This window comes from Tetranychus urticae, chromosome 3 (assembly GCF_039701765.1).
Source record: "Tetranychus urticae isolate SD_2017Ah chromosome 3, NJAU_TeUrti_SD_1.0, whole genome shotgun sequence".
Classification (NCBI taxonomy): domain Eukaryota; kingdom Metazoa; phylum Arthropoda; class Arachnida; order Trombidiformes; family Tetranychidae; genus Tetranychus; species Tetranychus urticae.
Genome location: NC_142960.1, coordinates 8,602,082 through 8,629,753, shown reverse-complemented (window position 1 = coordinate 8,629,753; position 27,672 = coordinate 8,602,082). Strand labels below are relative to the sequence as shown.

Here is a 27,672-nt window from a genome sequence, read left to right as displayed (position 1 = left end):
CTAAGAAGGCAGCCAAAACTCTGGAAGAATAAATGAATCAGATATTACCAGGGTTGACTTGTCAGAAATTAACTCTAACCCTTTACTGTTAACTTAAGTCAGACATTGAAAGCATCCATTTTTAATTAGTTTACTGAGTTAGATCCTGTTTCTGTTTTCGTTAAGCACAAGTTAGTTGTTTAAAGTGGGTGGCTTTTGTATAGCATGAGATTGTAATAAACAATAAGTAACTATCATCACATGCTGGAGAGTTGATAAAACTAAGGTTGAACGAATGCTGAACATTATTGTGAGGTTTAAATTGAAAGAATTGATACAATTTAAAGAAGAAAACATTGAATTGATGATATTAGTCGATAATTTTTATCTTATGAAGTGATTTTTTCTGAAAACTTATTCAGAGAACGCCCTCACTGACTTGAATCAATAAATTTCATCAAAGTCAATGAAGGCGACAATAATTGATTCATCAATCTGATTTCACACATTGTCACCTTAAACACGAAAGAGATTAAAACTTACAAATTGTTTGTTAATCTTTTCAACACCTTTGCTTGGTCTTACTGGAATGGCTTAACGCCCCTCTCAATGCTAATAAATTCATTGTTAGATAAAATTTTTCTTTACACAATTTTTCCATTTCAGATCAATCTCTTAGGTGTAAATTGAATATTCAAACCACCTTACTTAACCCAAATCTTACACATGAACAATTGATTCGAAGATGAAAATGGATCTCAACATTTCTTTTTTACTTTGTTTTCTTTACTTAATTAACTCAATTTTCTGTGATGATTTCAAATGCCCTGAAAGGGGTAAAGTTGGTGAATTGAAGGTTCCAAATGTTCGCAGTTTGATTGATGGACAAACTGGTTATTATGCTTCCGTTGAAGTTATTAATCCAACTCGGAACAATTTGATCCATGATTATCATGATTGGCAAAACAGTGTTGGATTTGTTGACTTGGAAGCGACCATTCAAGATAAAATGAATCGACGTTACTATTATCATCCAACAGAGGAAAAGATTGCTATTCGAGAAAATACATGTACAAGGATGGACTTGACCCAGAATGAGAAAGTGGAATCGGTCAAAGATTGGTTTGAACCAAGTGATATTGTCGCTAATTCAGAGATGTTCAAAGATTTCATTTATTTAGGACCAACAGTGTTGATGATTTATGCCAACAGTATAAGTGATAAAGCTTCTTACGTGGGATCTGAACTGATTGAAGGGCGTAGTGTTAATCATTGGTTTTATTGTACCAACCCTAATGGACCTTACATTGACTTTTACTTTGATGTTAAGACCTCGTTGCCTTATCGGTTCTCCTTGAATTATCCTAAATGGATTGAGACTCAAGAGGTCATTTCGGTAAATGAAACTCGAACAGTTAAAAAGCAAGTTGATTCCGATGAAAAATATGTTTACAACTTTTTCAAGTTCAAACCGTTGGTCATATCATCAAATGAACCCATTCCTTATCCATTGGGTTATGGGTGCACTCGTAAAGATACTCATCCATCTACTCCATTACCGGATTTCAGTCAAATTACAAGGTTTTCTATGGACATGGAGGCGATAATCACCTATCCTAACCGTGACCCTATCAAATCAACTGCTCGAGTAATGAAACAAGGCGATGTTATTTCATACGAGATTCAAGAAGAAACTGATTTCGTTCGTTCCATTGAAATGCCTCCTCCTTTAGGGCGATATGAAGTTGATGAACACACTGGTCGATGCAGTTATTTAACATCAGATTATTCTGAAGATGTTACACTGATCACCCGTTGGCCTTTCCATCAAGATCGTGGCTTCAATCTATTGTACTATCTGGTAATGAAACCAACTCGAGATCATGCACCAACTTTTATTGGTGAAATACCTTTAGGACCATTTCAAGTGGAGGAATACAGAGCAGCTAACTTCTTCTCTAATAGAATAGATGCCATTGTCGACTACTATTATACGCTAAACACCAGTTATTACACTCCAAGTAAAGTCATATTTACTCCAGATCGAAGTGATTATTATTATAGTTACATTGATGCGCCAACTCAAGTTGAAGTGACCATCATCAATTACGAAGACAGGGACATTGATATTGAAGATCGATTCGATGTTTCTGGTTGTTATGAACAACCTGCAAGCTATACTTGGTTTCAACTTTTCTACTCAGATCCTGATTTGACTGATTTCAATATGGAAGCCCTTAAACGATCAACACAAGATTATTTGTCCAATTTCATTCCAATAACTCGCATTGGTGAAATTCATACACAACAAATTGAATCTAATCTTTATTTTACTATCAAGCTTTATGATCGAGTACATTTCATTGATGCTTATCGTCGTTCAAATGATTATACAATTAGCAATCCTTCAAATATCGTAAAAAGGTTTAAAGTCGAGGACTGTGAGCAACTGTGCAGTTCAACGCCAAATTGTTTCGATTTTAGTTATTGCTCAGATTACGACTGTTCAATTTACGCAAAAACAAATATGTATTATGATTATGTGGAAACAGAATACAAGAAGGACTGCAAATTTTATTCCAGATCTTCATCGGTTGATGTTTCACCATTGGTTAGAGCAAATTACTTATCGACAATGCCACACTTGTTACAACAGATAAGGATTCAAGTCCAGACTCAAGGAAGAGGCTTTGAAGATTTGTTCGTAGTGAATGGACCTGACGAGATTGGTGACATTTCCCAGGAACTCCATAGACGTGGTTCCTTTAGACCTTTAAGAGCTGAAGATTTTCCAATGATTAAATCTGATCGTCATTTCAAGGAAGCACAGTTCAAGATCGAGAAAGGCTCTCTTCAAAATTGTTTCATGGCTTGTTTGAATGATGATGATTGCAATACAATTTCATATTGCATCAATCAGAACAAGGAATGTATTCTGAGTGGAGAAACATTAAGTTCATTGGGGGACAAACTTGAAGAAAAGACAAGCCATGCAGATGGATGTAACATCTATCAAAGTAAATCTATTGTCACATTAATTTTCATTTCGTATGCTAATTTTGTTCTTCAATTTCAATAGAATCATTCATCAATCTATTCCATGAGTATCATGGTAAAAGTCTAGTTCTGGATGCCGTCTCAACCACATCTAATGTACCAATTGGTGACTGTGCTAAAAAATGTGCTCAATCAAATGATTTCACTTGTGAATCATTTGATTATTGCCAAGATAACTATCAAAGGTAAGTCGAAACCTAGAATAACCTTAAAATGTTTAATACCTCATGTGAATAATGAACTTGAATGCAAATCATAAATTGTTCAGTTATTGTAATATTATTGTGTATTCATCTATGAATAGGTTTAATCAATTTTCATTTTTATCCCAATTCCTTCCAGAAATGAATCTGTTTGCTTCTTACATGTTAACCACATTGAGATAGACAAAGCTCATCAAATAAATGCAACAAACTGGAAGGTGGCTGAAGCTGGATGTTCCCATTATTCAAGTAAAAACCTTTACTTTAACCTAACATTCATTTGAAATTTGGTCAATATTTACTAATTATTCAATCTTTTCACTTTTATAGAAAAATCTGAACTTGATTATGAACATAAAGTTGGACTTGCATTGAAAGATAACATGAAAGAATCAATTGTTGGTACCTTTGACCATCTATCATTAGAACACTGTGCTTCCAAATGCAATACAGATCCCAATTGTTTTACTCTTGAATTTTGTGAAACAACTAATTATAAGAAAATGTCCGATAGTAGTTTTTCATTGTCGAGTTGTTCATTGACAAACTTGAAACCAGATAAGGTTAATCAACCTAAACTATTTGAAGAGTTAAAAGATGACAACAAAATTTGTTCAATTTACATAAATCATAAGAAGATTACAGGAAAGAGTAAAACTGATCCACATTCAGCAGAATTATCAGCACCAAAGGAATCAAGTAACTCTAATTTAGCAATCGGATTGGGAGCAGCAGTATTCGTTATGGCGTTTGCTGGTGGCTTCATTGGATTTAAATTTGCTGCTAAAAAAGAGATCATTTCATAGACTTATTGACAGCCAAAAATCAACATCAGAGGAAACCTGAAATTCATGTTCACGTAATCTTAATCAGTCTGATACAATCATCAATAAGTACCAATAAGATCAAAATTATGTTCAGTTTCCTATTGCATTGTTTTTTATCTCTACAAACTAAATATGCTCGAGATACCGGTACCTAAAATTAACTTAACTATGACCTTTTTTGTTAACTCAAGTCTGGCTTTACAGTACTTGAAATATTTTAATAAATAAGAGATTTGATAAAAATGTAAAGCTGTCTCATTGGCTTGGTTGGAATGAACTAAATGTAAATCGTTCAACAAATATTGACTTAACAAGACGATCAGATTGATTAGATTGAATCTTTAAGAGTATAAAATGTTGATGGCAATCAATTAAATTATCAGTCTTATTGGTTATTTGGACCAATACGATTGAGGAAAATCAAAAATGAACATTTCTGTACATATTTTGTTGCTTTCTGTTGCCTCAACTTAAATATTATTTGCTATGATGATACTGAATATCACAAAGGTTTTTCAACTTTTGCTGTGATATGATACCAGATTGAAGACGCTCTTGAAGCATGAGTTATGCTTCAAGTCAAAGATCCTTAGAGATGGTAATGAAAACGTGCTTGTTGTTGGTCTTCATTAACAGTGAATTGTTCAATAAATATTGACTAAACGAGATGATCAGATTGATTAGGTTGAATATCAAAGAGTATAAAATGTTGATGGCAATGACATTAAATCATCAGTCTTCTTGGATCAATCGAAGAAAATCAAAAATGAACATTTCTTTTTATATTTTGTTACTTTTTGTTGTCTCAACTTGCGCTAGCAAACTTCAACCAAAACCTTTGGGTAAGTTTTTGTTTATTAATTATTAATGTTTCAGTTATCTAATTGCTGAATGATTTCTCTTGATTTTCTATTCTTCTTTGTGTCAGGATTAAAGGAAACCAAGCGATATATGAATGAGTACTCTAGCATTGATGCTTCTGGAATCCAATCAAGTCTTGACTCTACAACCCAATTGAAGACTAAAGTTGTGCCTTTACCAATTGCCTCTTTTGTGAGGAAGACCAGATCGCTGAGAAGTCCTTATCTTCGAACCTTGGTGTTTCGACGTGAAAATGAAATCTGTTTCTCAAAGTATCCTAAATTGGTGTGCAAACAAGGTGAAACAGCAACAAAAACTGAAACAAAGGAGATTGATTTGGTTTGTTTCGGAAAGAATCAACATCCACTTTACGAAAAATTGATTACTGAAGTTGATAGTCGTGTAATCACTGAACTTGCTTCTCTTGACAGAACTGAAACTTATACATACAATTCACCAACCGAGTGCAGCAAATCATGAATCAATTCGAGGAATTAAATGTGTTTTTCTTTCGCTTTTTTCACTGTTACTTCTTCAAAACCAACATGTTTACATGCTCATGAATACTGATCATTGATATTGATTGTAAAATTGATCTTAAATCTAAAGCTAAATTTCAATTGGAAAATTCGAGCATTGAAAAAAGCTTTAAACAAATCATTCTCTATTCAAATAAAGTGATTGGTGTAAAAATTCAAGTAGTTTCTAGGTTTGTACAATGGGTGCACCAAAAATGATTTCAAATCATATATTATAACTTCTATTTAAAAATTTGAGTAATCCTATAGTCAAGTCAAATGTTGCGATTCAATGGCGAATCCAATCTTTTTTTCGTTAAAACATAACAATCAACATTCAATTTATTAACTGTTATGATTGTTTGCCATATTTGAGTTGAACAGGTCTTCAAAGTTATAACTTACAACTAGACTAATCTAAAATTACAGTATTCGTGATCTTTGTCTAATTAAGATTTATACCTTGAACAGCAATGTCTAGTGAAATATCAGAGATGATGAGGTATTATGATTGTGTATCCAAACTATCTTGACCATAAAGTTCATGAGTCTAGGTCAATTCGTTCGGCTTCTAAAGAGTGTTACGTGAAGTCCTGCCAATGAAATCTTAACCCTTATCATTGGTTGAACATTTTCATCTTTTACAGTTATTTAATCTCCATTCGGATTAGCCAATTGGCATGAATGACACGCAACACCCTTTAAGGCAATGGGAGCAATGTTGAAATAAAAGTTCAATGATTCGAGTCTGATTATTTTTTTTTGGTAATTTTTCAGCAAACACTTTGCTATCAAATCATTATTTTATATTGAATTTTCATGCTTATATTCAAACTGATGAAACTTTAGAAATCAGTAGTTCCAAACTATTATGCTAATTAATCTCTGTTGTCGGAATTCGCAGCTAATATTACAGATGATTGCAATTACAGCAAAATTTGATTAACCAGACTTAAAATCAAATTTGATTTTAAAAACCCAATCATTTCAACTGATACATGCAAAACTCTGAAAATATGAATGAATAAAATATTCTCATGTGTCGAGCGTAAAAAGTGCAAGGCTTTCAGACATAAATTGAGACATGAAACATTCAATAACCGATTTCTTGTTTTGCTCAAGATTAAAGTGATCACATCTTATGTAATTGTAATAACGTTAATAACGCGTTTAAGGTGAGTGTCTATTCAATTACAAACACTTGTATTTATGATTCAATCATGTTTATCAATAACTATTTCAATTTATCATCTGAATCAATGTCAATGTCGCATTTTAGTCACAATCAAATAATTTGAGATTGAAAATGCAAATTATACCAAATAAAGTGCAGACTTTCGTCTCAACCAGTCTCGTCTCAGTCGAAGTTTCAACTCAGCATAAAAATACTATTCTTAGGAACATGTGTGCTTGTACTCTTGCTCAAGTTTATGTATGTCTTTATTACGATGTATTTGACTTTATGTTGAGCTTTTACCTAACATTTACGTTTAATTAAAAATGCTGTCTAGCATTCAGCAAATTATATCATGATATATTACTCAATATGAGTTGTTTTGATGAAACTGTAAACACTCAAATACTTATTTTCCAACATTAAATGTGCTGGTACCTAATTGTATTACAAGATGTAATTCAGCTGAATCGTAGATCCAAAGAGCTGTGATAAAATGTGAAGATCACTTATTATATTAATTTCAATTGTTCAATAAATATTGACTAGACAAGATGATCAGGTTGATTAGGTTGGATCTTAAAGAGTATAAAAAGTTGATGGCAATAACATTAAATTATCAGTCTTCTTTATTTGGTTCAATACGATTGAAGAAAATCAAAAATGAACATTTCTTTTTATATTTTGTTACTTTTTGTTGTCTCAACTTACGCTAGCAAACTTCAACCAAAACCTTTGGGCAAGTTTTTGTTTATTAATTATTATTGTTTTAATTATCTAATTGTTAAAATGATTTCTCTTTTCTATTTTTGTTTGTGTCAGGATTGAAGGAAACCAAGCGATTTGTAGATTCTGGCATTGATGCTTCTGGAATCCAATCCAGTTCAAGTCTTGATTCTACAACCCAATTGAAGACTAAAGTTGTGCCTTCACCAATTGCCTCTTTCATAAGGAAGACCAGATCGCTCAGCGATCCTACTCTTCGAACCTTGGTGATTCGACGATGGAATGAAATTCGACGACGAGAAATGGAAGTCTGTTTCTCTAAGCATCCTATATTCCAGTGTAAATCAGGTCAAACAGCTACAAAAACTGAACCTCGTGAGATTGATTTAGTTTGTTTCGGAAAGAATCCAATTGAGAAATTACTTTCCGAGAAATTGCTCAAAGAAGTTGAAATTCATGGAAGCACTGACCTTGATTCTCTTGACGGAACTGGAACTTATGACCACGATTCACCAATCAAGTGCAGATCATAGGCAATCAAGTCAATCAAGATCAAGTGCAATTCGAGGAATTAAATGTGTTTTTCTTTCTTTTTGTTCACTGTTACTCTTTCAAAAGCAAAATGTTTACATGCTCATGAACACTGATCATTGATATTTATTGTAAAATTGATTTTAAATCGAAAGCTGAATTATAATACAAATGGAATATTCGAGCATTAAACAAGCTAAAAACAAATCTTTCTCTGTTCAAATAAAATGATTAGTTTAATAATTCAAGTAGTGTCTAGATTTATACAATGGATACACCAAAAATGATTTCAAATGAAGCAGCTTTTATTTTAACTAATTGTCAAGTCAAATGCTGCGCTTCAATGGCGAAACTAATCTCTTTTTTGTTAAAACATAACAATCGCCATTCAATCTATTTACTGTTAAGATTGTTTGAAATATTCAAGTTAAAAAGGTCTTCCAAAATAACTCACTAATCTAAAACTACAGTATTCAAATAATAATTTGATTAAATAAATTAATTGTCCAAATAGGTTAAGACCTAATATTCCGAAAAGTATATCAGGGCACAACTCTCTGAAGCCATAGCTTTTGCACTTTTTAATCAACCAACAATAAACCATAACAACAACCTTAGAGATTGTAATGAAAATGGGCAGAGTCACAGTGAAGATGGTCTTCATTAACAGTGAATTGGTCAATAAATATTGACTAAAAAAGATGATCAGATTGATTAACTGGAACCTTAAAGAGTATAAAATGTTGATGGCAATGACATTAAATCATCAGTCTTCTTTATTTGGATCAATACGATTGAAGAAAATCAAAAATGAATATTTCTTTTTATATTTTGTTGCTTTTTGTTGTCTCGACTTGCGTTAGCAAACTTCAACCAAAACCTTTGGGTAAGTTTTGTTTATTTAATTGTCATTTTTTCAATTCTCAAATTTTTGAAATTTCTCTTCATTGTCTATTCTTATTTATGCAGATTCAAGTATTGGTGCTTCTGGAATCCAATCCAGTTCAAGTGTTAACTCTACTAATGTTGAGACTTTGCCCATTCCCTATCTTATAAGGAAGACCAGATCGATTACCAATTCTAGTTTTAGAACCTTAGTCATCCAACGAAGAAGTGAAACCTGTTTCTCTAAGTACCCTGTAAAGATGTGCAATCCAGGCGAAAGTGCTTTGCAAACTGAATCTAAGAAGATTGAATTGGTTTGTATAGAAAAGAACCGACATGCATTTGTTCAAATTTTGGCTGAAGAATCTAAAAAACGGATCGTTACTGAAGTTATTGATCTTTACAAGACTGAAACTTATACTTACCATCAACCAACCAAGTGCAGCAATTAAAGCATCAGTTAGGGAAATTCCTTCGGCTCTTTTCCTTCCTTTTGTTCTGTTTCGTTCTTCTTGTTGTTCTGCCCATTCAAACTGCATATACAATCGAGTCCCTGCAATTGTCCATCAGTTGTACGAGGCCAAATGAGGCGCGACAATCGAAAGGCACCAATAACAATTACTAATCAAAACACAATTCAATTCATAATTATGGTTTTTTTATTTATAAGAGATGGTGCTGGTATCGGATGGACAGCTTTAGAGACCGACAAATTCAGTGACTCGACTGAATTTTTATCATCATAAATTTAGCTTTTAATTTAGGAATGAAAGTATTAATGCATTCGAATAACGGTTTGATCAAATAAAGTAATTAAAAGATCACAAGACTTCGCCCAATTCCTCTCTACAATTTATTCATCCAACTAATTATAATGACATAGTGAAATCAGCAAAAATGAACTACTCGCATCAATTTTGCTATCAACATCAAATGACATTACAATAGCATGAAAGAAGCCAATGCTTTTGATGAATATCAAAATTGTATATTGGTTTGGTTTGGATTGATGAACATGAGACAAATAATGCAACTAGCTAACAATTTTTTATTAATTAATATTGACAAATGGACCTGAAAGGTCGGTTACGGTAGCTATCTGATTAGAAGGCTGCAATACTTGCTTTCACTACAAGTTTTTTAGTTCGTATCAAGGACCGATCTTGTATGTCCTAGCTGGCTTGTACATGCACAAAGTGTTGAAGAGATCTCTTGAGAGATGGAACACAATTCAATGAGAATACTGAGAGTTAACTGAAATAACTTTATTGAAATTAAATCAAAATTAACTGAATAGAAGAGCTTCATAAAGAAGGTTGAATATTTCTTGAGAAATAAGGTTTTAATTATAACAATGAAATGAACAGAAGGGTGACTTACAAAAATTGAAAGTGAATTAAAACAGAGGGAAAATTGGTTTTATACCAATGTTGAAACAAAAGGATAATTTTGGAGGGAATAATTAGAAAGTAAAAAGATTTCTCTGTCTTCAAATGTCTGACTGTTAGGTTACAATACTGGTGACAAACTTTTCTTATCTCTAATTAGCATTGCTAAAGCTACAGTACTTTTAACCATTACATGTCTTGAGACATAGATATCTCTAGAGAGATAAGGGTAGCCTTAATAGTGCTTTATGGCTTAACTAAGGTGAACCATGAGTTAAAAAGCGAGTCAAAAAAGAAAGGTAATTTTAACCCTCTTTCTTTTTGGAGCTTATTTTTCAACCTTAAATTTCTTGTTTTGGTCTAACCAAAATTGTGGTCAGATTTGCATGGATTAGTTCAGTTAAGCACTTCTTGTGATGGATTACAATTTTCGAGATGCACTAATCTTTGAGTATGGCTAATGGACAGAGGGAATCAATATTGCTTGAGCAATGAAAAACAATTTAAGTTTATGAAAAACAATTATAATTTGAATGAAAATGAATGAGAAAAAGATTGAATTCAGAGATTCAAAGTCAAAAGGAGAGATGCATTGAATTAAATTCAGTAATCAGAATTTTACCCTACACTTCCCTGAATTTAAGACCTTGATCCTTATTGAATTTAGATTGATGCAGCTCTACTTGAAGCTGAATCTCGGGATGAGGATCTTTGTCTTGTAGGATAAAAGATGTGGGAGCGAACTTGTGATGGTCCAATCTCTCTGGCTTGAATGACTGTATTCCTTGAACTTGATGATCCTGAAGATCTTGATTGGGTTGACCGATTGGAATAATTTGATGTATCCGATTGATACTGAATTCTTGGTAATCTTTGTAGAGGGCTCGGTGGAATAGGAATTGGTATGATTTTTCCTCGGCTATATCTGTCTGATGGTGGATTAGAAGGTGATGAGGAAGAAGAGGAGGAAGAAGATGAAGAAGAAGATGAGGAGGAAAAAGAAGAATGTGAAGAAGAAGTTGAAGTTGTTGAGACGGAGGAAGAAGAAGTTGAATCTGAAGTTGTTGAAGTTGTTGAAGTTGAGCCTGAAAGTGATACCGGAGATGATCTTGGGTTTGATGCTGGAGGAGATGGAGTTCTGAGAAGATCAGCAATATAAGAATAAATTGAAGAGGAAGGAGATGCTGGTGCATCGAATTCAATGAGCGGCGGCGGGAAATCAGGGTTTTGCTCTTCACCACTGACATGTCTTCTTTTCCTTGAGTTGGAATCAGTGTCAGAATTAGAAGTAGCTTGAGCTACATTGTCATCAGACCAATTGGAATGAATTGAATCAGTTGATTGTGATGAGGAGGAATGTTGAGGGGAAGCCGGACTTTGAGGAATCTGAACAGGGATAAGTGGAATGATTGGTTGATTGGAGTCCGAGTCTGAATCATCGGTTAGATCGATTAGAGGGAGATCTAGTTCAGGTCGAGGGCTATTTGAAGGTGCAGGTGGAATGTATTCTGGAGGTTCAGTACCGTTAAGACCAAAATCTTCTAGAAGTTGAACTGAGTCAGAGGAAGTTGAAGATGCAGAGCTAATTGAACGAACTGAAACATTACAGTCAGAGCCATAATTGGAATATTGAGATGATGCTGGAGAAGATGAAGGAGGAACGCAGGGGGCCTTGAATTCAGGTTTACCATGTCTTAGGACATATGACCAATCTGCTGGCCAACGAGCTTGGTTGGTTTCAACTCGTTTTCGATAAATTTGGAGAAGTCGTGAGACTTTAGCATTTCCACAAGTACGGGTGATGTTCTCATGGTTAATGCCTCTGAATTTTGATGCCATTGTTTCAATTTCTTGCCAATGAGCCATGTAAAGGTTCATTCCAGTAATGGCTTCAACTGCTGGAGAGTGTGGTTCAGCTTTAATAGTGAAACCAGGAAGCATTAAGAATGCAACTAAAGATAAAGCGGCAGGAGAACCAGCGTAAGGAGAAAAGAATTGAGTAATCTCCCTGAATTTATGCTGTAATGCATAAATTTCATCTTCGTGTAAATCGAGAGAATGCATTAAATTTATAAGGCCAGAGCCTATGATAGCGGTAGCAGAGAGGAAGAATGCCAAAAGTTGGTCTCTGATTGATTCAAATGATTTTGCTCCTTTGATATCTTTAGGAGTTAACCCATGAAATTGGGTATCCATATGATCAACGTGATCATGTCGAATTAAAGATTCGTAGACAATATTGCGGTATCCATCCACAATAACGACCCATACAGGACGTGGTCGCATGGCTTCACTATAACCATCAACAGATACACCAGCAATACGACAGTAAGCCATATGAACGCAAAACGTAGTTTCAGGAGAAGGATGGAGTTTGATATTTTCTTGAATCAATCTATCAGTTTTGACTCTAAGGGTTGGCATACGAATAGTAGTGAGGGAATGAAATTCTCGAGTTGCTACTGCGAGTTTATTTGCTCGATTGGTTAGATGTTTTTGACTTGTGGTGGAGGGAAATATATGTTCCATACGGAATCCACGCATAGAAGGAAAATGATGCTTAGCCAATTCAAAAAGTTTTTCAATTTGTTCAGGAGATAGTCTTTCCAGAGGGTTAATTTTGATAAACGGAGTTAGTCTATCTTCGGTATCAGGAGCTACGGTTTTTTGATAACTAGGAGTAAACTTAGGAGGAAATCCTCGAGCTACTTTTACCCATTCTTCCGAATCAGTGAGAAGGTAGAAGGGGACATTGGACCAAGTGATAGTGTGGGGTCGAGGTTTAATAACCTTAGGATCTACTTTTGTTCCTTTAATAGGATCTAATCCAACAATATGTTGGACAAAGTATTCACCTTCGGAAAGAGGATGAGTGGGATCTTTGATTTGCTTAGTAGCATCCCAAAAACCTAAACTGAAATTAGCAATAGATCTGATTGCAATTGGCTGAAGGTAAGGATCATTGGGATTCTCATCTTTCATGTGAGATAAACAAGCCCAAAGCTGCATTTTCTCATACCACTGATTGTCGTGGGATCGATGATTTTCAGGAAGGTCGAAGTTTTGTGCATGAAAGTGATGCGGGAGGAAATTTTTGATGCTCTTAGGAGCCTTTTTGAGTTCTTCACGAACTGTTGGAGTAATTATTTCTTTAATTGGGTTATCGAGAACAATTTGTTCACTGAACAAACCTAATCTACAGCCTAACTCATGTTTAAGAAAGAGTTCAGGAGGAAAACTTTCAGTGCACAAGATTCTTCGACATTTGAAAGTGGATTTATTATAAATTTCGAGGGTCTTTTTATTTGAGAGGGATTGAATAAAAGGATAATCATCTCTTTGCGAGTGATATTGAATGCATCGTGGATGAATGCAGAGGAATTGATCATTGTGAGCAAGGGGAAGAAGTTTCAAAGTCCAAACAAGTTTTCTTAACCAGTGAATGCATTCAAAACAATAACAAGATTTACATGATCTACATTCGAGAGGCTGAATAGCATATTGTTCACACAATATACATCTAATTGATTCAGCAATTGAATCGAATTCAGGGTTAATTATGTTTGCTTTAATAACTCCATGAGGAACTGGAGGAAGCGACATTGTTTTAATTTCAGGATTGTTATAAACGTTATCAAATATCTTTTGCCTAATCATTTTATCAAAATCTTGTTTAATTGTTGAGAAAACTTGAGCTTTCTTTTTAACTATTTCTTTTACTTCAAGAAAATGTTCATCTGAACAGAAATAGGGTAAAGGAGCAGTAGGAAGAGGTGCTGGATATTCGTTCTTAGCAAAAGGATAGTCAGCGGGTTTGAGATATTTATTAGGCCACATTTTGCGGCAAGTATTGATTTTAGGAGGCATAGGAGTTGGACGGAAGGGAAATCGAGGTAACTGATTCGAAATACTAGGGTTAAAGTTTGAGGACTTACTGTTACCAATTTGAACAATTTGAGAATTATTTGAAATGAGAGGTTCAGGACTTGACTTCTTGGTCGAATCAGTCTTAATCTTGACTCCAGAAGTAGACGGCATTTTCATCATATTTGACTTCTTCGCGAAGTTTTCTTGATTCCATTGATTTGGAGGTTCCTGATAAGTTTGATGAGCGAGTGTGTCAGGATAAGTTGAACTGGGTGGACGAGGTTCACGGCTTAATCTGATAGCCAAAAGTTCTTCTTCATCAGCACTTTCGTCACTTAAAACATTTGACTTAAAGTCATAATTGTCTTGATTGTACTTTTTGTTTCGTGGAGGTGGAGGTGGAAGCATTTTCGATTCACTCGAATTGTCTCGACTGTTAGATGGAGTTGGATTAGTCGATCGGGCAAAGCGTTCAGACAAATTTGAACTTGTATCACTTGAGTGATGAGCTAATCGTTGATGCACATAAATTACAGAGTTTGGATCATCGGCGAAACGAGCTCGAACCAAATGTTCATCAGGGAACTTGTTCAATGTTGGTGGTGAAGGAGATCGAATGTCTCGAGAAGGTCTTGATGGAGGAGTAGGAACTCTAATTGTTTTTCCAGAAGGAAGAATCTTTTCGATTATGGTTTTCTTAGCGGGATTCATAGTTAAAGGAATGATAAACTTGAGGGAATCGGAAACTGAATATGAAGGAACAACTGAGTTTGATGAAATAGTTCTTGAGAACTGATGAATGGGAATCAAAGTTAAATATTCACAAAGAATAAGTTTGAAATGATGATAAAGTTTTAAGAAAAACTTGAATTGAGTTCTAGAGAACTGGTGAATTAGATATCCTTTGAAGGATGAGTTTGAAATTTTCACAAAAGAAAAGAAATTCTTGAAGAATTTGAAACAGTTTTCAGAAACTGAAAAGGTCAACTGAATTAGCAATAACAATTGCAGTAAGAACTTAAAGTTCAGAACAGGTAAAAGATTAAGTAGAAGTTGAAAGTTGAAAGTGAAAATGGAAGGTAAGTTTGTGGTCGGATTAGTGGTAAAGAGTGAAATGAAGAACTTGAAAATTTTTCTAAGGATTAAAAGATGTCTGAAGAAAGACGAACAGTAAAGTGAAAGGCTGAGGGAGTCTATTGTTTTAGCTTTGGTACCATTGGTACAAAGGGGGAAAATTTTTTCTTTCCCTTGATTGCGAGGACAATTTTGATTGGCTGAAAAATCGGTTAAAGCAAAGTTTGATATGGGTAAGAGTTTATCATTACCAGGCTTTGTTAACTCTACCGATGATAAAGCATAAAATGAATATAACACATAAGTGTTGGCGCCTAAATTTAGGTTTCTTATCTGGGCTCTGGTTAGTCTCTTAGTAATATCATTTGAATGATTAATTAGATTTTGATTTTGGTGGGAAATTTCTCTATCTGCTGTTACATATTTTTTTCTGGGTTTGGGCTTCTTTGCTTTTATGGGAAATTGATTTTCAATATAATTAGAGTTATCAGAAGTTTGTCGAGAATTTGAATTGAATTGAATTATTGAATTTGAATCAATATTTGAATTTTGGCTTTCGGAATCTAAATTGTTTAAATCTAATATCTTTTGAGAGATTGATTGAGAATCTAAACTTGGGTTAATTGTATTAGTTTGACTTTCACTCTGAGATAAATTCGGTTGGCTTTTTCTGGTTTTAAATATATCTTTGTAACTATGATTTTTGTAACTAAATTTTCTGAATTTGTAGTTGAATTTGAAGTCGTTTGAGCAACAGAGGAATCAAAGGGAATTTGGAGAAATTTGTTCAAATTGAAATCATCTTTTGAGATGATTAAGGGGGGCTCTAATTGTTCTGAATTTGAAGTTGATTCTTGAGAATCAGTTGAATTAAAATCTAAATCTAAGTCTGCATTTGAGTTTGAGGAATTAATATCACTTAAGTGATCATCTAAACTATCTAAATCATTGGTTAAATCTGTTTGGCTTAATTCTGGTAAATTAGAGAGGTTGAAGTTTTCTGATTCTAAATATGTTTCAGGACTGAAATATTGATTTTTCAATTTAATCATTCTATCATTGAGCTCACCTCGATAAAGTTTTGTATTAGATACGTTTGCACTAAACAAACCTAAATCTTCAGTTTCTAACAATAAAATTGATCCTTTTTGGATTCCACAGACTAAGTAAGGGCCATGAAACTTTTCACGAAATTTCTTTGCTAATTTAGGATCTACTGATTCATTCTTAACAAAGACAAAATCGCCTAAGCGATATGGAGAAGACTGATGTAAACTTTTTGTTCGATTAATTTGGTAAAGTTGTTGAGAATGAAGTCTGGCGAAGGCTAACTTTCTAGCTTGATTTACATTAAAGTAATTAGCATCAGGGAAATCCAATAGATTGTCTAAAGGTTTTCTCGGATGTCTACCATAAACTAAAAAGTAGGGACTAAAGCGAGTAATTTTGTGGACTGATGTGTTAATTGCAAATAAAGACGCTTCAAGCGTATTTTTCAAATTCTTAGTTGAATTAGCTATCACATACGATCTCAATCTTTCAGCAATCGTACGATTACATCGTTCGACAATGCCTTGAGATTGAGGATGGTAGGGGTTTGATTTCTCATGTTTCACTCCATTTTCCTTGAGGAACTGATGTACGGCTTCAGAAGTGAAGTTCGTACCTTGGTCAGTTTGTATGACTTTTGGAAAACCATAAGTTTGGAATAGGGATGTTAATAAGGCTATAACTGTAGAAGCTGTTTGGTTGTTAGTAAGCTTTGCGAAAACATATCTCGAAAGTATGTCTACTAATACAATTATGTACTTTTTAGTTTGATTAACCACAATAGGGCCTTGAACATCCAATTCAAATCTTTCAAAGATTTCTTTAGGAATGGGTTTAACTGAGGGATCTACATAGATGACATTTGTAGGCTTTGCAATTTGACAGATGATACAGTTGTCACAGAGTTGTTTGACCATATCATATAAGTATTGGCACCAGAATCTTCGTGAGATTTGAAGATATGTTTTCTCAGGGCCAAAGTGTCCACCTAAGGGGCTCTCATGTTCATAGGAGAAGATATCTTTCAGGAGTTGAGAGTCGATTACCAGACGAGAACCAAAGGGAGTATTGATGTCTTTCCGATAGAGTAGACCATCTCTAATAACATAGCGTTTAACAGCAATTGGATCATTAGAGTGATAGAGGGTGATAATTTTTTGAATGTCTGCATTGTTAGATTGAGTGGAACGAACTTTGTCTTTCCATAAACTGAATTCGGAGGGAGTTGGATTGGAAGATTTCTTGATGTGTGAAGTTTCAGAACTGGTTGAATATGAAATTGCTGGAATACAATTTAAATCATTTGAGTGATGTAGTTCATCGAAACAAAGTGCATTTAGTCCAATATCGTAATAGCGATTATCTGAGGGATCAGTGACGTAGTCAACTAAATAAATGCGATCAAGAAACTCTTCTTCAGGGTCAATGACTTTACGATGAGACCAGAAGTTTTGGTAACGAGAGAAACAATCAGGAGGATGAGTTGAGCCTTTTTTATAAATTACTTTAAAGTTGTATGTTGACAACATAATTGACCAGCGCTGCAATCGGGAATTTTTGAAGTTTACTTTTGTTAACTGGCAAAGAGCGTGATGGTCTGTCTCGATGAGAAATAAATCTCCTTCGAGGAAATGATTAAATTTGTTAACTCCAACGAAGATAGCTAACAGCTCTTTTTCAGAGACGGAGTAATGTTTTTGATACTTTTGGAGTTTTTGCGAGTAAAATGAGAGAGGAAGCCAATCTTTGACTTCTTCGATGGGCGTAAGTGAATTGTATGAAGGGGATTTTGGATCTTCTTGAAGAAGGATACCTCCAACTGCATGATCTGAAGCATCAGCGGAGATTTTTCTACGGAGTTTAGGGTCAAAATGAACAAGAATTGTAGTAGAGATGAGTGAATTTTTAAGGGTATCGAGGACTTGTCTATCCTCAGGAAGGATACGGAATCTTTTTTCTTTTGAAATGAGGCGATAGAGAGGAGCAGCTAATGTTGAAAAGTTTGGAATGTATCGAGAGAAGTAGTTGTAGCAACCAAGTATTGATTGCAATTCGCGGACATTGCGAGGATATGGAAGGTTTTTCAAAGCTTCGACTTTCTTGGGATCAGGTCTTATACCTTGTCCAGAGACAAGATGTCCAAGAAGAAGGATTTCTTCAAATCCAAAGTGACATTTCTCAAGTTTTACTTTGAGATTGTATTCTTTGAGTCGATTAAGTACGAGTTCGGTATTAGCCATTAAATCAGGAAAATCTTTTCCTACAACTGGAACATCATCAAAATATCCAATACATTTTTGATAAATCAGTCCTTCAAGGACTTTATTCATGAGGCGCTGGAAAATGAAAGGAGCGCTTGCTAGACCCATAGGCATACGTTTGTAATGGTATTTACCATCAGGGGTTACAAAGACAGTCTTTTCTCGTTCTCCAGGCGGTAGCTCGATTTGATGGTAACCTTGAGCTAAATCAAAAATGTTGAAGTATTTACCACCACGTACGACTTCCAAACAGTCGTCAATACGAGGCATGGGGTAACGAGGAACCTTGGTGATTCGATTAAGTTTTCGGTAATCAATTACCATACGAAAACTTCCATCTGGTTTCGGAACCAATAATGATGGAGATCCACCAGGAGCGGTACTATGTTCAATAATATCGTTGGCTAACATTTCATCAATGATCTTTTTAAACTCGAGTCTTCTGTGAATCGCACAATTGTATGGATTCTGATTGGGAATCTCTTGATTATCTAAATCAATTTGAACAGGACAAACAGAAGCTGGGACGAGTCCTAAATCATTCTTTGATTGTGAAAAACTCGATTGAAAGGAATCAATTAGGTCAACTAATTGTTCTTGCATGGGCTTTGGTAAATCAGGATTGATTTTATCTGCTATTTTCTCTCTAAAAGGTTGAATTTTAATTTCCTTATACTCTTCAGGAGTATGGAAATCGCATTTTGCCATTAATGCTGCGGAGGAACTTTCGATTTGAACAGGAATTTGAATAGGTTGTTTAGGACGAGTGTCAAGAATGTAATTTTCATCAGTATTATTAGCAGGAAGAGTAGTTTTCTCGAATATTTGTTGAGTCTCTTCAGGAGTACAGAAGCGGAATAGGAAAGTAGGATCAAGCGGGGTTGAATTGAAATTTTCAGAGCAAGTGGTTGTATAATTTTCTCCATCGGATTTGAGGGTAAAATAGTAAAGATGAAGGAATGCATTACCAATGAGACATACGGGTTCAAATTCATTTACGATATGAATGCGTAAAATTCTTGATTCAGCCATCTGCGGATGTTTAACAACAGCATATGCAAATCCATGGGATGGTACATACTGTTTAGCAGCAATTCCCTTTAACGATCTTGAATAAGGGATGATATGAACACCAAGTTCTTCGGCAACTTTAGCGTCAATGGCTGATAAGGTTGAACCAGTGTCAAGCAAAACTCTGCCTTCTCGTACGAGTTCACGAGTAGGTTTACAAAGTCGGAAAGTTGCTTGAGGCATGTGACATAAGTTAGTGTCGCCCAACTGAGTTAGAAGTGGAACAGTTGGAACTGACGAGAGGGTAAATGAAATACCGGCGTCTCTTATAGCAGCGGTACGAGGTTCAGGAGGAAGAGTTGTAACTAAATTTGTAGAAGATGATGGAGTTATGTTCGGAGGGGAAGTTGCACTAGGGGGTGCAGTGATTGCTCTAATATTTGGATTTGGGCGAGAAGAAGCTTGATTGTTTTGATTTTGAGGTCGGGTCCTACAATTTTGAAGGGTATGCCCTGTACGTTTACAGTAATTACAGAAAAGTGAGGTTGAATTGGAATTGGATTGAGTAGGAGGACGATAAGGTTGAGATCTATTGTTTTGATTTCTATTATCTGGTTTTCTGGTTAACAATTGGTTAACACTAGAAGTTCGAGGGGGTTGAGAGGAATTAGTTTTATTTTTGTTATAAGTTTTGGATTGCTCGGCTTCGAAATGTTTACGAATGAGTAAATTAGTAATTTTAGGAAGGTCATCATTGATGCCTAAAGTATTGACTTCGGTAAGAATATAATAAGGAAGATGGTTTAGGAGTTCATGTTTAAAGATTTCTTCTGAATATGTACCTACAGCTTTAGTAAGCGAAGTTCTTAATTTTAACAAGAAGGTATTGGGATGATCGGCGAGGTTATATTTAAGTTGTCTTAGCTGGAATTGTGCAGAATACTGCATTGCAGGGGTTTTAACTGCATTGATTAATGTTGTTAAATATTCCCTATAAGTTCTGATGGTAGGATCTAAAGTTTTAGAAACAGCTAAAAGTTCATGGGCTAAAGACTTTTCAAGACATCTTAAACGAGTAGCATCGTCAACATTTTCTTGAGCGAGTCGTTGCTCAGTATTAGTGATAAAATCAAGAGCATCTTCACCTTTCTTAAATTCAGTAACATGAGGATCTGGTTTCAAGTTAGATAAAGCATGAAGGAATATTTGAGAATTGAATTGTGATTCATTTTGAGGAGGGGAAGCATTACTAAATAATGGAGAAGGTTGAGGAATCGGAGATTCAGGAGGGTCAACAATATTGGCACCTAACGCATTCAATATTTGAATAAGTTTGCGTTGGTTGGTAGTGGGAAGAGGGATGGAAATAATTTCATTGAAAGTTGTTCGAAGCATTGCTTCGCGATTACGACCTAATGTTCTTATGATGGTCTGAATTTCTGCCTCGGTAAAACCACTGCGTCGACATGAAGCCATCCAATCGGGAACTTGAAATGTTGTTACCTCTTCGGTTGGTAAACTTTCGATGTCTTCATCGCTGAGCGAATCTCCAAGCCATATTAGATGTGTTTTAATACATTCAATCAATCGCTTTCTGGCCAGGCAAGCAATTGGTGTACTAATATGCCAAGAAGTTAAAGTTTCGGTAACATTGTCAGGAGTCATTTCAAATACAATCGGAGTGTCTGAAGGGACATTGAATTTCTTTCGTCGAGTAGCTGCCATTTATGTTGAATGAGTAATGCAAGTAAATGTTCACAATGATATCACTTTAGTGATGAGTAAAGATGAAAAGTTTTGAGAAAGAGTTCGAAGTGGAACTGGAGTTGAGTTAAAATTGAAGTCGGAATGGAAAGTTTGTGTTTGAATTGGAAGGTTGAGTTGAATTGAGATTCTTGAAGAATGTTCAAAGTTTAAAGATTGAAAGAGTTCAGAGAACTTGAGTTTGAGTTTGAATTAAAATTGAAAAGGATGAGAAGGATTGAGAGTATTCTTTGAAATTTTTGAATTGAATGAAAGGAATTGTGTCGGAAGAAATATTCTTTGAGGAATAATCTGAATTAAAAGACTTGATACAAGGTTACCTTATTGGAATGATTAAGTGTAACTGACTGGGAAAGAGATTACGGAGAATCTTTGAATGAGGAGATTTCGATGAATCTTTGAATTTGAAGAGATTGTGGAGAATCTTTGAATTGAATTTGGAATAGTTCACGAGAACTGAATCAGGCACTTAAACACAGGCACGGCGAGTCCGATAAGAGAAGGTCAAAAAGGTCAAATTGAGTCAAGTGGGAAACACAATGAACACACACAGAACTTTAACAGCACGGAAACACAAAAGCGATCCTGCCGAGGTCGCCAAGTGAAAGGTCGGTTACGGTAGCTATCTGATTAGAAGGCTGCAATACTTGCTTTCACTACAAGTTTTTTAGTTCGTATCAAGGACCGATCTTGTATGTCCTAGCTGGCTTGTACATGCACAAAGTGTTGAAGAGATCTCTTGAGAGATGGAACACAATTCAATGAGAGTACTGAGAGTTAACTGAAATAACTTTATTGAAATTAAATCAAAATTAACTGAATAGAAGAGCTTCATAAAGAAGGTTGAATATTTCTTGAGAAATAAGGTTTTAATTATAACAATGAAATGAACAGAAGGGTGACTTACAAAAATTGAAAGTGAATTAAAACAGAGGGAAAATTGGTTTTATACCAATGTTGAAACAAAAGGATAATTTTGGAGGGAATAATTAGAAAGTAAAAAGATTTCTCTGTCTTCAAATGTCTGACTGTTAGGTTACAATACTGGTGACAAACTTTTCTTATCTCTAATTAGCATTGCTAAAGCTACAGTACTTTTAACCATTACATGTCTTGAGACATAGATATCTCTAGAGAGATAAGGGTAGCCTTAATAGTGCTTTATGGCTTAACTAAGGTGAACCATGAGTTAAAAAGCGAGTCAAAAAAGAAAGGTAATTTTAACACTCTTTCTTTTTGGAGCTTATTTTTCAACCTTAAATTTCTTGTTTTGGTCTAACCAAAATTGTGGTCAGATTTGCATGGATTAGTTCAGTTAAGCACTTCTTGTGATGGATTACAATTTTCGAGATGCACTAATCTTTGAGTATGGCTAATGGACAGAGGGAATCAATATTGCTTGAGCAATGAAAAACAATTTAAGTTTATGAAAAACAATTATAATTTGAATGAAAATGAATGAGAAAAAGATTGAATTCAGAGATTCAAAGTCAAAAGGAGAGATGCATTGAATTAAATTCAGTAATCAGAATTTTACCCTACAGACCTCAGGTCATGACTGATTGTAAATTTTTTCCTGAATACAATAAATTTGATCCACATTTAAAAGACTTAAATTATTAATGAACTAACCAGCCAAAATAAAATCTGGTTGCAACACAACTGAACATGAAGCAAATCGAACGTTGAAATTTCAAAGCAATTTTATCAAAACCGTCAACCAGATAAATTTTTAAATCGCACAAATAGGTTCAGTTTCTGTGTCCCGAAAAGTGTATCGGGTCGCCACTCTCTTAAGCCATAGCTTTTGCACTTTTTAATCACCTAACGATAAACCATAACAACATACAACTTCGCAAAGTAATTTTTACCCTTTTACATTGCTTTATAATACGGATTCTGTTTTTCCTTAACCCTGTTAGAACATGGTTTTCTCATGATCCTGAATTCCTAGAAAGCTCAACCTATTTAATGCCACTACAGGCAAATCATTTTGTCATGAAATTTGTTTTAGAGCCTTTTCCGTTTAACCACAATTTTTGCGCAAATATTGTATTGTAAAGATGTATGTAAGTAGATACTTCACACAAATTAATCTAACAAGATGCGAATTTATAAGTTAAAATTATAACATAAACAGAAAGAATAGATAAGATGAGAAAATACATTCACCTTTGCTTGCAAGAACTTTGGTTATCCATTTGTGTTTTTGTTATACTGGGTGTATCAGTCAAATAGCCGGTTTTGAATCGCTAATAACTTTTTCGTCCTTTGCTCGAATTTAAAATTTTTTTCAAATCCTTATAGTTAATTAGTCAAAATTTATGATTCGGATGATATCTTCTAAAATATTCTGCGTCCTTTCACTCACGAGCTATGACTCGAAGTCGATATACGAAGCCTTCATTGAAAATAAACTTTTTTGACTTTGAGGCAGTGTTGCACCCTGTAGACTCATTTCTCCTCTTTGAAAGTTACCAAAAACAAAACTTTGACTCATTGACAATATGGATTTGCAAAAAATTTCGAATTCGAGCAAAGGACGAAAAAGTTATTAGCGATTCAAAACCGGCTATTTGACTGATACACCCTGTATAATTTGGTTTTATGTTCCACTCTCTTCTTCATATATCGTTTTGGTCCAGTTAGCCAACTGTTTGCCATTCAGGCTACTATTCAGCGAAATATCTTCTCATGGGTTAAATACTGATATCTTTAATAATACTGAAATAACACAAAGGTCCTTCAACTTTGATATGAGTTGAGACCAGATGAAACTCGTTCTTGTATTAAGAGTTGTGCTTCAAGTCAAAGAGATGTGCTTAGAGATGCCAATGAAAATGGGCAGAGTCACAGTGAAGATGGTCTTCATTAACAGTAAATTGTTCAATAAATATTGACTGAACAAGATGATCAGATTGATTAACTCGAATCTTAAAGAGTATAAAATGTTGATGGCAATGAAACTAAATTATCAGTCTTCTTTATTTGGATCAATACGATTGAAGAAAATCAAAAATGAACATTTCTTTTTATATTTTGTTGCTTTTTGTTGTCTCAACTTATGCTGGTAAACTTCAACCAAAACTTCCGAGTAAGTTTTTGTTTATTAATTATCATTAAAATATTATATGAATTATTATTGTTTAATTATCTAATTGTTAAAATGACTTCTCTCCATTGTCTATTCTTATTTATATCAGAATTGAAGGAACCCAAGCGACATGGAAATTCTAACATTGGTGCTTCTGGAATCCAATCCAGTTCAAGTGTTGACTCTGCTAATGTAAGGAAAACCAGATCGATTACCGATCCTGGTTTTAGAACCTTAGTCATCCAACGAGAAAGGGAAAATTGTTTCTCTAAGTTTCCTGTAAGGATGTGTGCTGAAAACGAAAATGCTTCACAAACTGAATCCCAGCAGGTTGATCTGGTTTGTCTGGATAAGAGTTCAGATCCACTTGCCATTCTTTTGGTCGAAGAAGCTAAAAAACGAATGCTTTCTGAATTTATGGGTCGTGACAAGACTGAAACTTATACTTACAATTCACCAACCAAGTGCAGCAATTAAGGAATCAATTCGATAAATTAAACGTCCTTTTCTTTTATTTTGTCCCCGGTTTATCTTTCTAAGACAAACGGAATATATTTGTATTATCATAAATATAACTTTACAATTTATCAAATGGTAATCCAAATCATAATTTGATCTATTAAAGTAACTTAAAGATTACATGATTTCCCCGTTTCTGCCATTTATTTACCCGATCAATTATAATGGGATCAGAAAAAATGAACAGTTCATATCAATATTGTTGGAATCATTGTTCGTTCAATATTCGTCGACCCTTGGTCATTGATCAAGAAAATGAATTTGACTTCTTTGGCTGCTCAAAGATGGGCAAAAGGCTTTAAAAACTGAAGTCATAAAAGTTGATATGATTTGTAAAAAGAAAAGTATTTTTGTTGTCGATAATGGAATGAAGAATCTGAAAGATTCATTTTTTAAATAACTAGCTACCATTTTTTATTGATGACAAGTGGACCTCCGATCATGACTGATTGTAAATTTTTTTTCTGAATACAATACATTCGATCCACATTTAAAAGACTTAAACTGTTAATGAACTAACAATCGTCAAATGGTGAGAGTTGCAAAATAAAATAAACTATTCTGGCTACTATTCAGCGAATTATCTTATCATGGGTTAATTATTGATAGTTATGATAACACTGAAATAATACAACTTTTGCTGTGATATGATACCAGATGGAACTCGTTCTTGTATTGAGAGTTGTGCTTAAAGTCAAAGATCTTCAAAGATGTCAATGAAAATGAGCAGATTCACAGTGAAGATGGTCTTCATTAACAGTAAATTGTTCAATAAATATTGACTAAACAAGATGATCAGATTGATTAACTCGAATCTTAAAGAGTATAAAATGTTGATGGCAATGAAACTTAAATTATCTGTCTTCTTTATTTGGATCAATACGATTGAAGAAAATCAAAAATGAACATTTCTTTTTATATTTTGTTGCTTTTTATTGTCTCAACTTACGCTGGTAAACTTCAACCAAAACGTTTGGGTAAGTTTTTGCGTATTTATTATTGTTTTAATTATCTAATTGTTAAAATGACTTCTCTCCGTTGTCTATTCTTATTTATGTCAGGATCGAAGGAAACCAAGCGACATGTAGATTCAGGCATTGGTGCTTCTGGAATCCAATCCAGTTCAAGTGTTAATTCTGCCAATGTTGAGACTTTGCCTATTTCCTCTCTTTTAAGGAAAACCAGATCGACTAGCAATCCTCATTTGAGAACCTTACTCATCAAACGAGAAAGAGAAATCTGTTTCTCTCAGTTTCCTATAATGATGTGCGAACAAGGCGCAAATGCTTCAAAAACTGAATCCAAGACGGTTGGTTTGGTTTGCTTAGATGTGTATGCAAACCCATTCGCCCAGCTATTGGCTAGTCAAGTTGAAAAACGTATCATTACTGAAGTTATGGATCTTGAAAAGACTGAAACTTATACTTACGATTCACCAACCAAGTGCAGCAATTGAGGAAACAGTCCAAAAGCGTTCTTTTCTTAATTTTTGTTCCCGGTTTGTCTTTCTAAGACAAACGGAATATATTTGTATCATCGTAAATATAACTTCAAAAAATATTATCCATTCAAATAAAAATTTAATAGAATAAAGTAATTACATGGAAAAGATTACACGAGTTCACCCATTTCCTCTTATAAGAAAGACCGCATCAATCAGCTATCCTGTTGATGGTCATCAATCGAGTAATTGAATCTTGTTTCTCTAGGAATATTCAACCAAATATGAATTGACCAAACAGAGTGAAACTATTACAAAAACTGAAAGGTATCACAAAGTTTTTCCAACTTTTGCTGTGATATGATACCAGATTTAACACGTTCTTGAATTATGAGTTATGCTTCAAGTCAAAGATCCTTAGAGATGGTAATGAAAACGTGCTTGTTGTTGGTCTTCATTTACAGTGAATTGTTCAATAAATATTGACTAAACGAGATGAACAGATTGATTAGGTTGGATATCAAAGAGTATAAAAAGTTGATGGCAATGACATTAAATCATCAGTCTTCTTGGATCAATCGAAGAAAATCAAAAAATGAACATTTCTTTTTATATTTTGTTACTTTTTGTTGTCTCAACTTGCGCTAGCAAACTTCAACCAAAACCCTTGGGTAAGTTTTTGTTTATTAATTAATAATGTTTCAGTTATCTAATTGCTAAATGATTTCTCTTGATTTTCTATTCTTCTTTGTGTCAGGATTAAAGGAAACCAAGCGATATGTGAATGAGTACTCTAGCATTGATGCTTCTGGAATCCAATCAAGTCTTGACTCTACAGCCCAATTGAAGACTAAAGTTGTGCCTTTACCAATTGCCTCTTTTATAAGGAAGACCAGATCGCTGAGAAGTCCTTATCTTCGAACCTTGGTGTTTCGACGTGAAAATGAAATCTGTTTCTCAAAGTATCCTAAATTGGTGTGCAAACAAGGTGAAACAGCTACAAAAACTGAAACAAAGGAGATTGATTTGGTTTGTTTCGGAAAGAATCAACATCCACTTTACGAAAAATTGATTACTGAAGTTGATAGTCGTGTAATCACTGAACTTGCTTCTCTTGACAGAACTGAAACTTATACATACAATTCACCAACCGAGTGCAGCAAATCATGAATCAATTCGAGGAATTAAATGTGTTTTTTCTTTCGCTTTTTTCACTGTTACTCCTTCAAAACCAACATGTTTACATGCTCATGATACCGATCATTGATATTGATTGTAGAATTGATCTTAAATCTAAAGCTAAATTTCAATTTGAATATTCAAGCAAAAAGCTAAAAACAAATCTTTCACCGTTCAAATAAAGTGATTAGTGTAATAATTCAAGTAGTGTCTAGATTTATTCAATGGATAAACCAAAAATATTTTCAAATGAAGCAGCAAAT

General features: G+C 34.3%; 5 protein-coding genes across 8 annotated transcripts; all 5 read left to right on the top strand.

Moving 5' to 3' along the window:
• Positions 1-635: 635 nt before the first annotated feature.
• On the top strand, positions 636-4,315 carry LOC107370228 (uncharacterized). The gene is made up of 4 exons (XM_025162478.2): positions 636-2,996; positions 3,059-3,221; positions 3,379-3,488; positions 3,570-4,315. The coding sequence occupies exons 1-4, from the start codon at positions 725-727 to the stop codon at positions 4,043-4,045; spliced, it is 3,021 nt and encodes a 1,006-aa protein (XP_025018246.2). The 5' UTR covers positions 636-724; the 3' UTR covers positions 4,046-4,315.
• Positions 4,316-4,807: 492 nt separating this feature from the next.
• LOC107370360 (uncharacterized) lies at positions 4,808-5,443 on the top strand. Its single transcript, XM_015938352.3, has 2 exons — positions 4,808-4,908; positions 4,995-5,443. The coding sequence occupies exons 1-2, from the start codon at positions 4,833-4,835 to the stop codon at positions 5,405-5,407; spliced, it is 489 nt and encodes a 162-aa protein (XP_015793838.2). The 5' UTR covers positions 4,808-4,832; the 3' UTR covers positions 5,408-5,443.
• A 1,804-nt stretch (positions 5,444-7,247) lies between these two features.
• Positions 7,248-8,119, top strand: LOC112538502 (uncharacterized). Its single transcript, XM_025162481.2, has 2 exons — positions 7,248-7,358; positions 7,442-8,119. The coding sequence occupies exons 1-2, from the start codon at positions 7,283-7,285 to the stop codon at positions 7,876-7,878; spliced, it is 513 nt and encodes a 170-aa protein (XP_025018249.1). The 5' UTR covers positions 7,248-7,282; the 3' UTR covers positions 7,879-8,119.
• A 436-nt stretch (positions 8,120-8,555) lies between these two features.
• LOC107370234 (uncharacterized) lies at positions 8,556-27,433 on the top strand. Of its 4 annotated transcripts, XR_016200164.1 has the most exons (3): positions 25,560-25,766; positions 25,851-26,901; positions 26,988-27,433. XR_016200164.1 is itself a non-coding variant. In XM_015938220.3 (2 exons), the coding sequence occupies exons 1-2, from the start codon at positions 8,687-8,689 to the stop codon at positions 9,211-9,213; spliced, it is 444 nt and encodes a 147-aa protein (XP_015793706.1). In that variant the 5' UTR covers positions 8,556-8,686; the 3' UTR covers positions 9,214-9,842. The 4 variants fall into 4 exon arrangements, 3 of the variants coding, with proteins under 3 accessions (XP_015793706.1, XP_089125788.1, XP_015793837.2); XM_015938220.3 differs by lacking the exons at positions 25,560-25,766; positions 25,851-26,901; positions 26,988-27,433 and adding exons at positions 8,556-8,762; positions 8,846-9,842; XM_089269662.1 differs by lacking the exons at positions 25,560-25,766; positions 25,851-26,901 and adding an exon at positions 8,571-8,762.
• LOC107370232 (uncharacterized) lies at positions 24,160-24,909 on the top strand. Its single transcript, XM_015938219.3, has 2 exons — positions 24,160-24,270; positions 24,380-24,909. Exons 1-2 carry the CDS (start codon positions 24,195-24,197, stop codon positions 24,745-24,747), a joined length of 444 nt encoding a protein of 147 aa, XP_015793705.2. The 5' UTR covers positions 24,160-24,194; the 3' UTR covers positions 24,748-24,909.
• Positions 27,434-27,672: the final 239 nt, after the last annotated feature.

What these genes read in the sequence shown, in the direction of transcription:
- LOC107370360 (XM_015938352.3), top strand. Translation starts at nt 4,833, where the DNA reads ATGAACATTTCTTTTTATATTTTGTTACTTTTTGTTGTCTCAACTTGC. An exon ending in ACTTCAACCAAAACCTTTGG is followed by an intron (nt 4,909 to 4,994) that starts GTAAGTTTTTGT and finishes TCTTTGTGTCAG; the next exon opens with GATTAAAGGAAACCAAGCGA.
- LOC107370234 (XM_089269662.1), top strand. Translation starts at nt 8,687, where the DNA reads ATGAATATTTCTTTTTATATTTTGTTGCTTTTTGTTGTCTCGACTTGC. An exon ending in ACTTCAACCAAAACCTTTGG is followed by an intron (nt 8,763 to 26,987) that starts GTAAGTTTTGTT and finishes TCTTTGTGTCAG; the next exon opens with GATTAAAGGAAACCAAGCGA.
- LOC112538502 (XM_025162481.2), top strand. Translation starts at nt 7,283, where the DNA reads ATGAACATTTCTTTTTATATTTTGTTACTTTTTGTTGTCTCAACTTAC. An exon ending in ACTTCAACCAAAACCTTTGG is followed by an intron (nt 7,359 to 7,441) that starts GCAAGTTTTTGT and finishes TGTTTGTGTCAG; the next exon opens with GATTGAAGGAAACCAAGCGA.
- LOC107370228 (XM_025162478.2), top strand. Translation starts at nt 725, where the DNA reads ATGAAAATGGATCTCAACATTTCTTTTTTACTTTGTTTTCTTTACTTA. An exon ending in TGGATGTAACATCTATCAAA is followed by an intron (nt 2,997 to 3,058) that starts GTAAATCTATTG and finishes CAATTTCAATAG; the next exon opens with AATCATTCATCAATCTATTC. An exon ending in TGGATGTTCCCATTATTCAA is followed by an intron (nt 3,489 to 3,569) that starts GTAAAAACCTTT and finishes TCACTTTTATAG; the next exon opens with AAAAATCTGAACTTGATTAT.
- LOC107370232 (XM_015938219.3), top strand. Translation starts at nt 24,195, where the DNA reads ATGAACATTTCTTTTTATATTTTGTTGCTTTTTGTTGTCTCAACTTAT. An exon ending in ACTTCAACCAAAACTTCCGA is followed by an intron (nt 24,271 to 24,379) that starts GTAAGTTTTTGT and finishes TATTTATATCAG; the next exon opens with AATTGAAGGAACCCAAGCGA.